This window comes from Amblyraja radiata, chromosome 26 (assembly GCF_010909765.2).
Source record: "Amblyraja radiata isolate CabotCenter1 chromosome 26, sAmbRad1.1.pri, whole genome shotgun sequence".
In the NCBI taxonomy this organism is placed as follows: Eukaryota; Metazoa; Chordata; class Chondrichthyes; order Rajiformes; family Rajidae; genus Amblyraja; species Amblyraja radiata.
This window is the reverse complement of record NC_045981.1, coordinates 5,851,448-5,866,557: the sequence shown is the minus strand read 5'-3', so window position 1 is coordinate 5,866,557 and position 15,110 is coordinate 5,851,448. Positions and strand designations below refer to the sequence as shown.

Genomic DNA, 15,110 nt, shown 5'->3' with positions numbered 1-15,110 from the left:
ATCTGCATGTGGCCTCACCATGACAATGGAGAAGGCCCAGGACAGAAAGGTCAGTGTGGGAATTGGAAGGAGATTTAAAATGGGAGATTGTGTCGGACTGAGTGTACGTAGGTGTTGAGCGAAACGATGGCCCAGTCAGTGCTTGGTCTCACTGATGTATAGGAGTCCACATGAGATCGACATTGCTGCTGTAGACTGTTTCCTTCTGTAACCGCTGGTGATATAAGTGGCAGGGACTGAGATAACATTTAATATCCAAAATACTCTGCATTTCAGAACAGGTTTGAGGGTTACCTGCATCTTGAGCTGAGTGTTGCACGCTGGAATGGACTGAAGCTGATGTGGTGAGCCACTCCGCCCATCACCGTTTAGTGGGGCGGGTGAGACGGGTAGAAGGAAGTGATTGCTTGGAGACGGTGGAAGGCTGGCGTGCCGCGGACTGCCGGCGAGGGCGCCCAGAGGAGAATGTTGCGGTGAGCACTGCGGGCTCAGGAACGGCGGCGACCTCACCGTGCCGTGCTCTGTGGTTTCTCCACACACCTGACTGTTGGCCACGCCCGCCTTGTGTGGCGTACCGCACGTATTCAAGCTCTCGGTGGAACTGTTGCTGGAGGTGGAGGAGATCATTGGCGTCACACTCCGGCTGTTTACCTGTTGCCCCGCATAAGGGCAGCTGGACATCAGGTTCTCCTGCTTCACGGACACGCTGAAGAGCGGCTGAACTGCCGGCGGCTGCTGGTGGTCGTGCAGGTTGTTCCTCTTCTGTTTCTGAAGCTGGATCTTCAGTTCTTCCACCTGCTTCTGCTCCATGTGAAGCTTCCACGTCAGCTCCTCGATGACCTTCTGCTTTTCCATCAGCATCTTGTCCCTCTGAGTGTCGAAGACCTCCATCTCCGCGTGCATGCTGCCCCCGTTCATGCTGCCCATCAGACTGTCCTCGGCGCTCAGCGGAACGGGCGACGGCTGGAGTCCGAGCTGCGGTGATGGCACGGGCACGTCGCTGAAGCTGTCAGGCAAACCGCTCAAGTCTGATCCCGTTACGGAGAGGTCAGACGATGCCGGAGAAATGGGAGGGGTGGAGCTGGTGCTGCCAAACTGATAGATGCCGTTCGTCAGCACGGTGGTGGCCGTCTGAGTCTGAAAGCTCGACAGGGAGGTGATGGGGGCCATGGGGAACGGTGCAGTGGTCATCTCGCCGAGCGAACTGGACAAGGTAGTGCTGGTGCTGTTGGTTGGCAGGTTGTTGCTGCTGGACTCCTGGAACGGTTTCAGCCTCTTCATTAGGGCCGTCTTGGTGCCAGACACCGGAAGGCCTCGTATTCTCAGCTGCTGCCTCAGCTCAGATACCTGCAGAGACGACAATTAAAATACACATGATCACACCAAGTCCTCATTATCTACAAGGGATAGGACACAGACTTCCCACAGATAACAAATGTCATGGATACTGCCAAGGCCGACTCCTTTAGATTTAACACACCCACCAAGCAAACAGGATAGCCTATAATGTTCTAAAAGTGTAAACACAAATCAATAAAATCTTTAATTAATAAAACATTTAAACCGTTCTAGGAAATTATACTGGCTAATAAATTACTTCCATTTAAATTTATAAACAGTGATGTGCTTTGAAATCAAAAAGTTGAGCTGTGTAAATAAAGATCACGCTCCCTTAGAACAGTGCACTGCAGCCGGATATTTGCCACTGATCAGCCTCCTTATACAGACTTGGGTTCCTCAGTGTATACACGTGCGTAGATATATTAGTTTGAGAAACACTTGGGGTGGAGCCAAGAGCCGACCTTAGGTTCAAACAGTGGACCTCCATGGACAACGAGAACTTAGTGTCCACAAACACAGCTTTCAGCCAGGACAAGTGGTACAATGAACATGAAAAGATTTTTATGTCAGCCTTCTTGACCACCAGCTATCCCAATGCACCTTCCAGCAGTTTCAGTGCAGTTAATAGAACAACTGTTGGCCAAACCACCGAGGTCATCTCTCCTACACTGCTTCTGAATATCAACAGCTCCAACTCCACAGCGCTCCCTCAGGACCGTGCTGGAACCCAGCCTAGACTTTTCTACTCCAGTCTCTAAAGGGGGAAATTAATCCACAACTTTCTGACTCAAAGTGTTTCCAACTGAACCAAGGAAGTACAACTTGCGTAATACTTTCAAAGTATAATGTCTCTTGTTTTAAGCTGAAGGAGTAGTATTTATAAGGCCGTTTCATCACATTTTTTGGGAAATGTTTCAAAGTGCTTCCACAAATTGCTTTTGAAGTGCAGTCACCATTGTTATGAAGGAAAAGATGGGAACAAACACCTGCTTTGTCATAGTGTCTTAGAGTGTGGAAACAGGCCCTTCGGCCCAACTTGCCCACACCGACCACCGACCAACATGTCCAATCTACTCTAGTCCCACCTGCCCGCATTTGGCCCAAATCCGTCCAAACCTGTCCTATCCATATACCTGTCTAACTGTTTCTTTCACTTTGGGATAGTCCCTGCTTCAACTACCTTCTCTGGCAGCTTGTTCCATATTCCATCCTCCACCCATTGTGTGAAAAAGTTACCCCTCAGATTCTAATTAAATCTTTTCCCCTTCACCATAAACCTATGCCCTCTTGTCCTCGATTTACCTACTCCAGGCAAGTGACTCTGTGTATCTACCCGATCTATTCCTCTCATGATTTTAGACACCTCTACAAGATCACCCCGCAACCTCCTGTGCTCCAAGGAATAGTGTACTCACCCTCTGCCTATAACTCAGACCCTCTAGTCCTGGCAACATCCTTGTACCCTTTCTAGCTTGACAACATCTTTTCTATCACATGATGCCCAGTGCTGAACACAATACTCTAAATGCGGACTCACCAACGTCTTGTTCATCTGCAACATGACCTCCCAACTTCTATACTCAATACACTGACTGATGAAGGCCAATGTGCCAAAAGCCGTTTTGACCACCCTATCTACCTGCGACTCCACCTTCGAGGAACCTTGCACATGCACTCCTAGATCCCTCTGCTCTAGAGCACTCCCCAGAGCATTACCATTCAATGTATAGGTTCTGCCCATGCTAGATGCCCCAAAATACAACACCTCTCTGTTTTAAATTCCATCAGCCATTCCTCAGCTCCCCTGGCCAACCGATCCAGTTCCTGCTGCAATTTTTCACAACCATCTTCACTATCCGCAAAACCACTGTGTCATCATCTCACAACCACTGCACAGAAGGCAAAAGGACAAGGAAACAAGCCACCTTTTTATCTGCAGTAGAGGATGCCTGAGAACTGGGGTCCCCATGCATTAGAGGGTGCATGGGAACCGTGGGCCCCAGGTGGAAGACAGAGCGTATTGCTTATCTTGCCAAAAGCTATGTTGTGGACACACAGTTCTCGTGATCCATGAGTTTACTGTCTGTTCCTGAGGCTGGCCCAGATGCAATGCAGGGAGACCAGGAGTCAGTGCCTGGTGTTGGAGAGGAACGGCTGGAACAGGGGCCTGGCGTGGTCGAGGGAGTCCAGGAACTAGGGAACCAGTGGGTGGGAGGGAGGCAATCAGCACTCAGAGGGAATGGACCAGATGTTAAACTATCAGGATTTCCACACGATCAGACCGTGGGCTATCAGGTTTTTGTAATCCAGCGTCTGGTTTCGAGTATTGTTGAGATGTGTGATTAGGGGACCAGCAGATGGAGCCCTTTCAAGACTCATGAAGAACAGTTCAATCAGTTGACCAGTTTTACTCTCAGTTATATTTTGTACATTAAAAGAATACTAAAAAGGATACAAATGATTGAATAAATTTGAGTACACAAGGTTCCAGTAATGTATTTACTTGCCAGCATAACTACTCAAGTTGAATGGCTTACAGATGACTTTGAACTGCTGACACGCCCCAGTCTTTGTTTTGTGTGCGCTCTGTGTGCAGTATCAGCTAAACATTGTAACCTGCCCACTAATAACACTTAATGACACAGCCAACAATGCTCTGCCTAGTGTGGTCGGAACTAACTCCTGCAGCTTTGCAAGGACTGACAGTTAGGTAGAGACAAAGGCATAAGTGATAATGCTCATATTAATCAAATGCTGTCACATCATGCTATTCCCGTTCTCATTTCATTCTACTTTCAGCAGACAACATAGGTGCTGAAATGCCTGCTTATTTTATCAGCTACATAGCTGATGAAACATAATTAGTTCTATATTTAATATATGGGATAACATGGAGTGCACAAGATATGCCAGCAACATTAAATAAAACTTCTCTAACTTCAAGTAACCCTTGCTCTCCCACTCTCTCCACCCCTCCTCCGTCCTAGTTCTCTGACCAGTCTGACTATCCCCCTGATTACATTTAATCTCAGTATACTTCATTATCACCTTCTCTTAGCTAACAATGATCTACTCTACATTATCCTTGAACCACATCCACTTTGATGTCTCATTTTCACACCTCACACTTCCTTATCTCTGTGTCTCCTGCTCCCCTGACTCTCAGTCTGAAGATACGTTACCCATTTCTTCTCTCCAGAGATGCAGCCTGACCCGTTGAGTCACTTCACCATTTTGTGTCTATATTTGGTGTACACCAGCATCTGCAGTTCCTTCCTACACAGAATGCAATGTCGCATGCAAACTCATTGCAGGACTGCACTGCAGCTAGCAGCATTCATTTTCAGGTGCAGAACATGCATACACTGTCTGCTGCAACTTCTAACACTGCCGATGTAAAGCTCGCTGAAAATGGAAGACTGCCCTTATATTCCATCTGCTTATGCATCCGTTTGTGCCCACAACTGAGAATATCAATGTACAGTATATATATCTGTATGAATCACAAGTGAAGTGAGACGCAATGAATCCCAGGAAATAACAAGACATTTACATGTATAGGTTACACAGGGGAACACCTGGAGAAAACAAGGAAAATAAGGTGATGTAATTGTAGTACAAGCTCAGGCAGATCAAGTAAAACATTTTAGTAGAGTTTCTTCTTGTCTCCGTGGTGCCCGGAGGCACAGATTTGTTGACGCATCTGTATTCAACAAGAATTGTAAAGGGATATCGCAGCACAGTCATGCCCAATGCATTGCCGGCTACGTTATCTAGATTTATTTAGTTTAGCTTTAGAGATACAGTATGGAAACAGGCCCTTTGGCCCATTGAGTCCACACTGAGCCATTCACACTAGTTCTGTTATTCCACTTTTGCATCCACAAACACACCAAGGGCAATTTACAAATCTATCCACAAACCCACTTTATTTTATTATGTACAATTATTTATATATATATAATTAGATGCATTAAAAAGTATTTACATGCAGAAGAAAAAATGAAATACTGTAAAAGAAAGAGTATCTGTGTTTCCAAATTCCCGGCTGGTATCACTCTTGTGTGTGGTACGTAACAAACGAACCCTTCAAAGGGTCTAGACCTGAAACGTCACCCATTCTTTCTATCCAGAGATGCTGCCTGTCCCGCTGCGTTACTCTAGCATTTTGTGTCTTTCTTCGGTTTAAACCAGCATCTGCAGTTCCTTTCTACACAACAGCACACCTCACTGGCATTGATATTTGAAGGGGTTCTTCCCAGTTCCCGACATAAGAACAGTGGGAAATTGGTCAAATTCCCAGATGCTTGAAAAGCAATTAGAATTCCTCCCTCAATCCACCCACCCAATAGGAACAGCAATGCAAACCTTCAAAATGTAATCTGCAACAATATTAATCACTATGAAGTGGGATGTCTGGGTGTAACCCAAGTGCTCTTTTAGAAGCTGAAAGGTAATGCATTGCTTTCATGACACATTTGAAATACAATGCAATTCAAGTAAGATTTTACGTTTATATCAGCATTTTTTTAATTAAACACAGAACATGAGTTTCAATGTACCTTTAAATCATCCAGATTGGATGGAAGAGGTCCTGGCTTCAAAGGACAGCAGGTGGTTTGGCCTGGTATTGTGGATCTCACAGGAGATAGGCTGCTGCCTGGCATGGTAGTGGCTGAGGTGCATGTGTTTCTGGAAATCTGATCACCAGACTGCCTGTAAAAAGCATTCCAAATATTTATTTCATCCAGATGAACATATTCTGATATTGCAGTATTTTTCCCCCCCGAGGATGGTATAAAATGCTGATTTTTGATCAACAGTTGTATCAGAAACATTCACGCTGCTTTCCCTTCAGCAATCGCCCTGCCGAGCGATGTCCGCTTGAACTACAGTGCAGTAGCAATTAATACATTGCTAACAAGATAACCATTGAAACTAAAACGTACTCAGCCAACCTCAATTGCTGAATTGGAATTTGTTTGAATTGTATTCTATCTTTTAATATTTCAGAAGGCTAAAGAGCAAACAATGCAGAAAGGGAGCAACTTGGCCTTGACTGCTCACACTAAATGTGTGCTGAATTACACAATACAATACAAATACAATACAAATTTATTTGTCATTTGAGCCCCAGTGAGACTCAAACGAAATTTTGTTTCCACAGCCATACAAACAAAAACAATGTCCTACAGACATACACACAATTAAGTTCACACAAACATCATTGCAGGTCCTTCACCAATACACTGATCCCTGTTTTATTCATGTGAGTTGGTAAGTGGGATTACTATAGATGGGTCTGAAGAGGGTCTCGACCCGGAACGTCACCCATACGTTCTCTCCAGAGATGCTGCCTGGCCCGCTGAGTTACTCCAGCATTTTGTGTCTACTATAGATGGGTGTTCAGCGGTGAAAATGGGCTGAAGAGCCTATTACTATGTTGTGTGATTCTACATACTTGGACGGGTACATGGATAGGAGAGGTTTGGAGGGGTATGGGCCAAACACGGGCAGGTGGGACTCCGTGTAGCTGGGACATGTTGGCCAGTGTGGGCAAGTTGGGCCGAAGGGCCTGTTTCCACGCTGTATGTCTCTATGACTAAGACTCTATACAAGTGGGTAAGGCTTTAGTCTACTCACTTCATAGGAGTAGAGAGAATATTTTGATAGTTGTATTGATGTTGCTGGTGATGTTGTTGTTGGCTTAATATCTGCAGTTGGAGGAAGAGTTGTTGCTGTTGTAGAAGTCTGGCGTAGGCCGAGTCCATCGGAGGGAGGGACTTCTCTGGTTTCTGATCTGGTGGAATGTACTGATGATACTTCAGTTTCTTCACCTTTGGCTTTGTGTCCTTTGGCTTCTTGTGCCGCTGGTTCTTCCCATCTGATGATGGCTTGGTCTAATTTTAATGGAAGATATGAAAGGGAACATTTAATCTCATTTCAAGCAGTGCATTGTTTAGTAGACACAGTCAAACATTAAAACCTGTGGCTTTTCTTCCTTATTGTTCCTTCTACTGATCTCAGCACAAATTGAGGGAGTGCTATTGAGGGAGTGCAGCGTAGGTTTACAAGGTTAATTCCCGGGATGGTGGGACTGTCATATGCTGAGAGAATGGAGCGGCTGAGCTTGTATACTCTGGAGTTTAAAAGGATGAGAGGGAATCTTATTGAAACATATAAGATTATTCAGGGATTGGACACGTTAGAGGCAGGAAACATGTTCCCGAAGTTGGAGGAGTCCAGAAACAGGGGCTGCAGTTTAAGAATAAGAGGTAAGTCATTTAGAACAGAGATGAGCCAACACTTTTTCACACAGAGAGTTGTGAGTCATTGGAATTCTCAGCTTCAGAGGGCGGTGGAAGCTGGTTCTCTGGATACTTTCAAGAGAGAGCTAGATAGGGCTCTTAAAGATAGCGGAGTCAGGGGATATGGGAAGAAGGCAGGAATGGGGTACTGATTGTGGATGATCAGCCATGATCACATTGAATAATGTGCTTGAAGGGCCAAATGGCCTACTCCTGCACCTATTGTCTATTGTCTAAACCAAATTAAGTCCATCTGCAGTAAAGCTGGGAATCTAGTTTGCTTTTTAATGCAGTTGCCCATAGGTATTCAGAATACAATTTACACCACAATTGCGGTGGGTTTTATGCACTAAAATGGAATGCCTGGTAAGGTGGTGAGCTTATGTCTCATCTCAGGGGACGAGTTGAGCAATTCTTTTTCACCTCCACACCAAAGCTAACTTTATATCTGCAAGTTGGACATGAATGAGTGAACTAAATCCAAGACGCTGCAAAGTGAGTCCCACTCATCAGATGTTCCAAGTCTGGTGTTTACCACAACTTCCCTCTGATGTTCTTCATTCCCACCCACATCAGTTGCCACGGAACGCCTCACTCTGCACCCTGGCCTTTTGTGCAAGTTTTCTCTTGTATTTTCATCTCCAGCTGCTACTGCAAAAGCAGTTTGTATTTTTCAAGCAGCTACTCATGTCTGAAATGCTAATTCATGGATGTGATTCTCAATATTATGGAATAGAAATTAAACACCATTCGCCATTAGAAAAGGAAGAGGGAGGAAAACCTCTACCATTATCCTGTAGCGATCAGTTACATTCAGTTCAGTTTAGCTTATTGTCACTTGTACCGAGGTACAGCGAAAAGCTTTTGTTGTGTGCTAACCAGTCAGCAGAAAGACAATACATGATTACAACTGATCCATTTACAGTGTACAGATACATGATTAGAGAATAAATGTTGCTGTAGGAATAGTGATTTAAGAGTGTGGAGCGATTGTAATACGAGTTTGTATATCTGCTTCTGAGGCTAGGATGCAAATAATCGCCTGGGTTGGGCGCCATCTTGGATATGGGGTGACACATTCACACATTTCCTGCGATGTTTTAAAAAGAAAACAAAGGTTCCTTCAATTCATCTTTCTTTTTTAAAAAAAAATTTAAATTTGTTTATTAGAAGTAAGTACAATACTGTGGTCCCTTTTTTCAGGTGCCAAAAATATGTTGGCATGATACAGTCTATGTACAGCTTCATTTTTTTTTAAAGCGGGAAAAAAAGAAAGACTAGATAATAGAGAATAGAAAAACAAGTGTTGTATAGTGTGTGAGAAAAAAAAAGGAAAAAGAGAGAGAAAAGAAGTAAGAGAGAAGAAAGAGAGAGAAAAAGAATAGAAAAGGAGCTAGGAGATAGGTATTTATATTCAATTCATCTTTCTAATCAAGTTTTGTTTAACACTTCCTTTTGCATTATTTCCGTAATAATATTTAACAGCTCACTCTGTTGCCTTCATGTAGTAAGGTGAATAATTTGGGCTTACTTTAACTATTGCAGGCACTGGGATTGATGTGGAAACTTGGCCATTCAGCTGGTTTTGGCTTCCTGGCTGTCTGATCAGGTTATTAGGTGTACATCTGTTTAAGTCACACTGCTGGGAGAGGTGAGGAAGATACTGTAAAGCAAAATGGAAACGATTAGTAGGCTGTGTGCTTCCAAATTGTTCCTTCAATTTCATATTAAATGTATGGCCTTGTAGGTTATATACCCACACATAACCCAGGAATAAATTATGGAACAGATTGTAGAATTAGTGGCCTTTGTTTTCAAGATGTGTGTTGAGATCATTCATGTTAGCTGATATACTGATTCTATTGGATATCTTAGGAACAATTTGACCCATTTATACCCAAGTGTTGTGAAACTGCCGATATGTTTATTTAGTCAAAATCTGTGGTACATTACTGTAATCTCAAGCACATTGCCTATTTAAAAAAAATTATTAGACTGAACAATTTTCTATATTCCTGTATCAATTTTAAGAATCAGATTATATTAAGACCAATTAATATTTAATGAGAAGGGAAATTAAAGTGAATGGGAAGGGGATTTAAAGTGAACACCTTCGCCCAGTCCGCCTGGATCTACCTGATCTCACTTCAATTCCCCTTCGCATTCCCACACTGACTTTTCTGTCCTAGGCCTCCTCCATTGTCAGAGTGAGGTCAAACGCAAATTGGAGGAACAGCATCTCATATTTTGCTTGAGCAGCTTACAACCCAGTGGTATGAATATTGATTTCTCTAACCAAGCAACCCCTGCTTTCTCCCTCTCTCCATCCCTCCCCCACCCAAGTCGTACCAGCTTCAAAGGCGTCTTCTTAAGTCTCATTGTCAATGCTTGTATTTACCTAGGTCACAGCTAACAATGGCCTGTTTCCTTTAACATGGTTATTTGTTTGCATAACTTTCATTAATTTGTTCCATATCTCTCTACATCACTGTCTATATCTCTTGTTTCCATTTCTCCTGGCTCTCAGTCTGACGAAGGGTCTCAACCTGAAATGTCACCAATTCCTTTTCTCCAGAAATGCCGTCTGATCCCACTGAGTTACTCCAGCTTTTTGTGTCTTTCCAGCAAGTTTTGCTTTGATTGAACTAGCCATAGTTTGTATTCAGGCAGGGATTGACACTCAGCATGATCAGAAGCTTGTAAAGTCTGCAGGACTGTTCTGTTGGGAGGAGGAGAATTTGCCCTGACCAAATATGGTGGGTATGCTGCATGAGGTACGATTGAGTAGCCAAGGGCTGTATCCTCTGAAGTTTAGAGGAATGAGATGGGAACAATAAAATTTACAAAATTCTTACAGGGTGGCACAGTGGTGCAGTTTGTAAAGCTGCTGCTTCACGGAGCCAGAGAGCCTGTTTGATCCTGACCTCGGGTGCCGATAGCATGGAGTTTGCACGTTTTCCTTGTGACCATGTGGGTTTTCTCCGAGAGCTCTGGTTTCCTCCCACATTTCGAGGGTGTGTGGGATTGTAGGTCTCTGTGAATTTACCCTAACACGTAGGGAGTGGAAGAGAAAGTGGGACAACATAGAACCAGGGTGAACAGGCGATGAATGGTCAGCTAGGATTCAGTGCGCTGAAGGACCCGTTTCCATGCTGTATCTGTGATCTAAACCTGATCGGCTGGATGCAGCAAGTATATATTCCTGCCTGAGGAGTCTAGAACTAAGGGTCAGAGTCTCAGACTAAAGGATAAGCTATTAAGGATAGAAATTTGAAGACATTTGTTTTCTCATAAGTTGGTGAATCTTTGAAAGTCTTCATTCAGGAGGGCTACAGAGGCTCATCAAGTTCACTTAAAGCAGAGATTGATAAATTTCTGGATATTAAGGGAACCAGAAGATGTAGGGATAAGATAGGAGATGGCACTATGATAGAAGATCAGCCATAATCCCGATTTATGACACGGCAGACTCAAAGGGCCAGATGGCTACTCCTGCTCCTATTTCTTGAGCTCTTTGATTCAGTGTCAATTTCTCTAGTACATGTTAATGGAAGAACAAGCAGACTGTGTACAAAACAAGGGAAGCAGCATAAAATGGGGAGAGGAAAAATGGCAGAGATGTCTTAGCTGTAGACAGTATACATTAAAGGTCTTCAGAGAGGAACTGCCCTTCATCCTTCTTAGTGAGGAAGATGTAGGCCACCTGGAGTTCATGAAAGAGCTGCTCTTTATTAAAATATGTAGTAACATTGTGTCTTTACCCGATGAGTTTAAAATGCTTGAATGCAATCTATCTTGACCAGGGGGTTAGAGTTCTTTTGAGTTTATTTAATTTTGTGGGGTTTTCTAATTTAAATATACTTATTTTATTGCTCATCTCACATCCCCCATTTTATCTCCTTGATAAACACAAAAGTGAAGCAATTTAATATTTCTCTCATCGTCCTCATTTATTGCAATATATTCCCATTTGTCCTTTAATGGCCCTGGCGACATCGTAACGTCCCAACATACCATAGCCACAACTCCAAGTGCATGAGAAGAGTGTTGCTAAATGATGGATAGGACAACTGCATTAGTGGGTGTAGAGGTGATTCACCAGGATGTTGCCTGGGATGGAAAATGCCAACATCCGAATACTAATTGGATAGAAGTGGTAGATAAAGGCTTCTGAGGGAATTAAGTTCCTACAACTTATACAGGACTCTTCAATATATCCTCAGAGGATGACTCAGAATTGGATTTAACAAAGGAAATTAAAGTGAGAAGATATGAATAAGTGACTAATGGCATGTTGGCCTTCATTGCGAGAGGATTTGAGTTTAGGAGCAAGGAGGTCCTACTGCAGTTGTACAGGGCCCTGGTGAGACCGCACCTGGAGTATTGTGTGCAGTTTTGGTCTCATAGTTTGAGGAAGGACATTCTTGCTATTGAGGGAGTGCAGCGTAGGTTCACCATCATTCCTGGGATGACGGGACTGACATATGATGAAAGAATGGAACGACTGGACTTGTATTCACTGGAATTTAGAAGGATGAGAGGAGATCTTATAGAAACATATAAATGCTGAAGGGACTGAACAGGCTAGATGCAGGATAAATGATCCCCATGTTGGGAGAGTCCAGAACCAGGGGTCACAGTTTAAGAATAAGGGGTAGGCCATTTAGGACTGAGATGAGGAAAAACATTTTTACCCAGAGAGTTGGGAATCTGAGGAATTCTCTGTCACAGAAGGTGGTGGAGGCCAATTCACTCAAGAGAGTTAGATTTAGCTCTTCGGGCTAACGGAATCAATGGATATGGGGAAAAAGCAGGGACGGGGTCCTGATTGTAGATGATCAGCCATGATCATATTGAATGGCGATGCTGGCTCGAAGGGTAGAATGGCCTATTCCTGCACCTATTTTCTATGTTTCTATATATTGAGGCAAAGCAGGAGATTTTGTACAATATGTAGGGATTAGGGATTAGTAGGTAGAAGAAACGTAACTTATCAAGGAATACAAAATAGTAAAATATTTTATGGACATGCAAGTAAAGGAAGGAGAGGATGTACTTTGGGCCAATAAAGGACAAACAGGAATATATCAATAACTGAGGGTGATGACATAAATATGAAATCATTGTTTCACTTTGGTATTTATCAAGGATATCAAATTGAGTAATAAAATAAGTATATTTTAAATAGTAAAATTACATTAAAAAAAACTAAATAGACTAAAAAATTCAAGAACTGTTATTCCCAGATCCAGATGGATTGCATCCAAGTATTTAAAAAATAAACTGGTGATGACATAATGTTACTACACATATTTAATAGTTTATTAGAAGAAGGTGCCATGCCAGAGGGCTCTCAGATAACTAATGTAATACCTACATTGGGGAAGGGGAAGAGAACATGTCCAGGAAGCTATAGACCAGGCATCTTAAAATAAATCGGTAATGGGAAAAGTAATGGCATCCCTATGAAGTCAGAGAACAGAGGAACAACTTGTCATGAAAAGTATTACAATCATAGTCTAGTTTTAAACAATAAAAAACGTATTTGACCAATCTTGTTGAATGTTTTGAGGAGGAAACAGGGAATGGAGTGGAGGCTATTTATCTAGATCTTCAATAAACTGTTGTTAAGTTGTTCAATCATAGATCAATGCACATCAGAGAATGCAGAGTCAGGAATTAAGGAGCAGAATGGGCAGTGAGTTGTTCTGGAGTGAGATCAGAAAGTGAGACCAGCTCCTTGGAGTGGAAGGTGATGTTCCACAAGGATCAGTGCTGGGACCACTGCTGTTCCTAATTCAGATTAACTATTTGGACTCCGTTATCAAGAGCACAATTTCTAAATATACTGAAGAGGACCGCAACAAAGTACTAGAGGACTTTAATAAGTGTAGCAAATGTATTTCTTTGATGAGAGTTTGGTGAGGCAGACAAACAGAGTACAAATACAACAATCATTTAAAGTCCCAACAAAGCCACAGAAAGGTGATCACCAAGTATTTGATTTTTTTAAATATAGAGGACGCGAATCGGTAGAAGAAGAATGATGTGAAACGATGATGTAATATTGTTTAGAATACACCTTGAGTACTCTGCTCATTTATGGTTGCTATTATTATCAACAAGGTATGAAGGCATCAAAGAATGTGCTAAGGAGATTTATGGGCCTGTCCCACTTGCCGATTTATTTAGGCGTAGCAGGTCACCGATAAACCGGCGACAACCCACGTCATCCTGGCGGCAATCTAAGACAGCACCTACGTCAGTTGAAGTCAAGCTACACTCACTGGCGTCAAACTCACTGTCGCCAAAACATTTTCAACATGTTGAAAATTTAGCAGCGACCAGAAAGACGCTACAACCTTTTGCGCGACTGAGGAGACTACTCCCGACGACCACCGGCGAACATGTGGCGACAAACTAGTCGCCTGTAGTTGCCTAAAAAATTGCCTAAGTGGGACAGGCCCATTACTAGAATTACATCAGAAATATAATTCATTCATTCACCATTGTTGAAAACATTAGTGATGCAGTGATGCTGGTTTCCATCAGGAACGGTGACGGATGCGCCACACATCTCTGTCCTCCAGTTCCTGCGGACCTCCGCCGCTGGAAGTATAGGATTTTGCTGTATGTGCTTTATTATTATTCCTTATGCCCCTGTCCCACTTAGGAAACCTGAACGGAAACCTCTGGAGACTTTGAGCCCCATCCAAGGTTTCCGTGCGGTTCCCGGAGGTTGCAGGTGGTTGCCGGAGGTTGCAAGTAGTGGAAGCAGGTAGGGAGACTGACAAAAACCTCCCACCTTAAGAGTGGGAGTTGGAGAGATGAGACAAAGAGAAGCTGACATGACTTACAGCTGGTTTGTTTCTTAAAGTGCATTTTCCTGAAGCTGATTCCCAGCACAAGGCGCCAGAGATTAGGCAGTTCTCCTTTAAGTTGCAGTGCAGCTCCGCTCACTGGACTTGTGAATGCTTGCTACTGCAAGAATAGATTGTGTCTTCCACAAGGCAGGCACGGGCTAATGAAGAACATGCCCGAAGGGCCGAATGGCCTACTCCTGCACCTTTTTTCTATGTTTCTATGCAAATGATGTTCAGACATGTTTTGCACACGATTCCACCAACATGTCTGGACACCGTATGTTAGCAGATCATGTGCATGACGAATCTGAAGGTAACAGCGCAAAGATTGTGTTCCACGTACTATTGTAAGCCTTCATCTCAGCATATTTAACAATTTAAAGTGAAACTCGTAAATACTCGACATGGCAGGTTGTTTTATCCTGAAACCTGAGAGTGCACAAGAATACAAATATATACAGATGCAGGTACACAAGCATGTGAACATACATGCATACAAACATAGAAGACACTTGCTCACATATCATGAGAAATTCTCATGTTGGCACACTATCTGCAGTTCTCATTTTATTTTAAAAATATTTTGAATGGAATATCT

At 43.1% G+C, this 15,110-nt stretch overlaps 1 protein-coding gene across 4 annotated transcripts in view; it reads right to left on the bottom strand.

The window, feature by feature from the left end:
- myocd (myocardin) overlaps positions 1-15,110 on the bottom strand; it is a 467,533-nt gene that overhangs the window by 12,291 nt on the left and 440,132 nt on the right. For 3 of the 4 annotated variants that reach the window (XM_033044078.1, XM_033044079.1, XM_033044077.1), the window contains 4 exons: positions 9,181-9,312; positions 6,985-7,241; positions 5,904-6,057; positions 295-1,347 (listed from right to left, as the gene is read on the bottom strand). In XM_033044078.1, coding sequence (XP_032899969.1) covers positions 295-1,347; positions 5,904-6,057; positions 6,985-7,241; positions 9,181-9,312 — 1,596 coding nt within the window. The remainder of the gene's footprint in view (positions 1-294; positions 1,348-5,903; positions 6,058-6,984; positions 7,242-9,180; positions 9,313-15,110) is intronic. The other variant, XM_033044080.1, reaches the window with a different exon arrangement.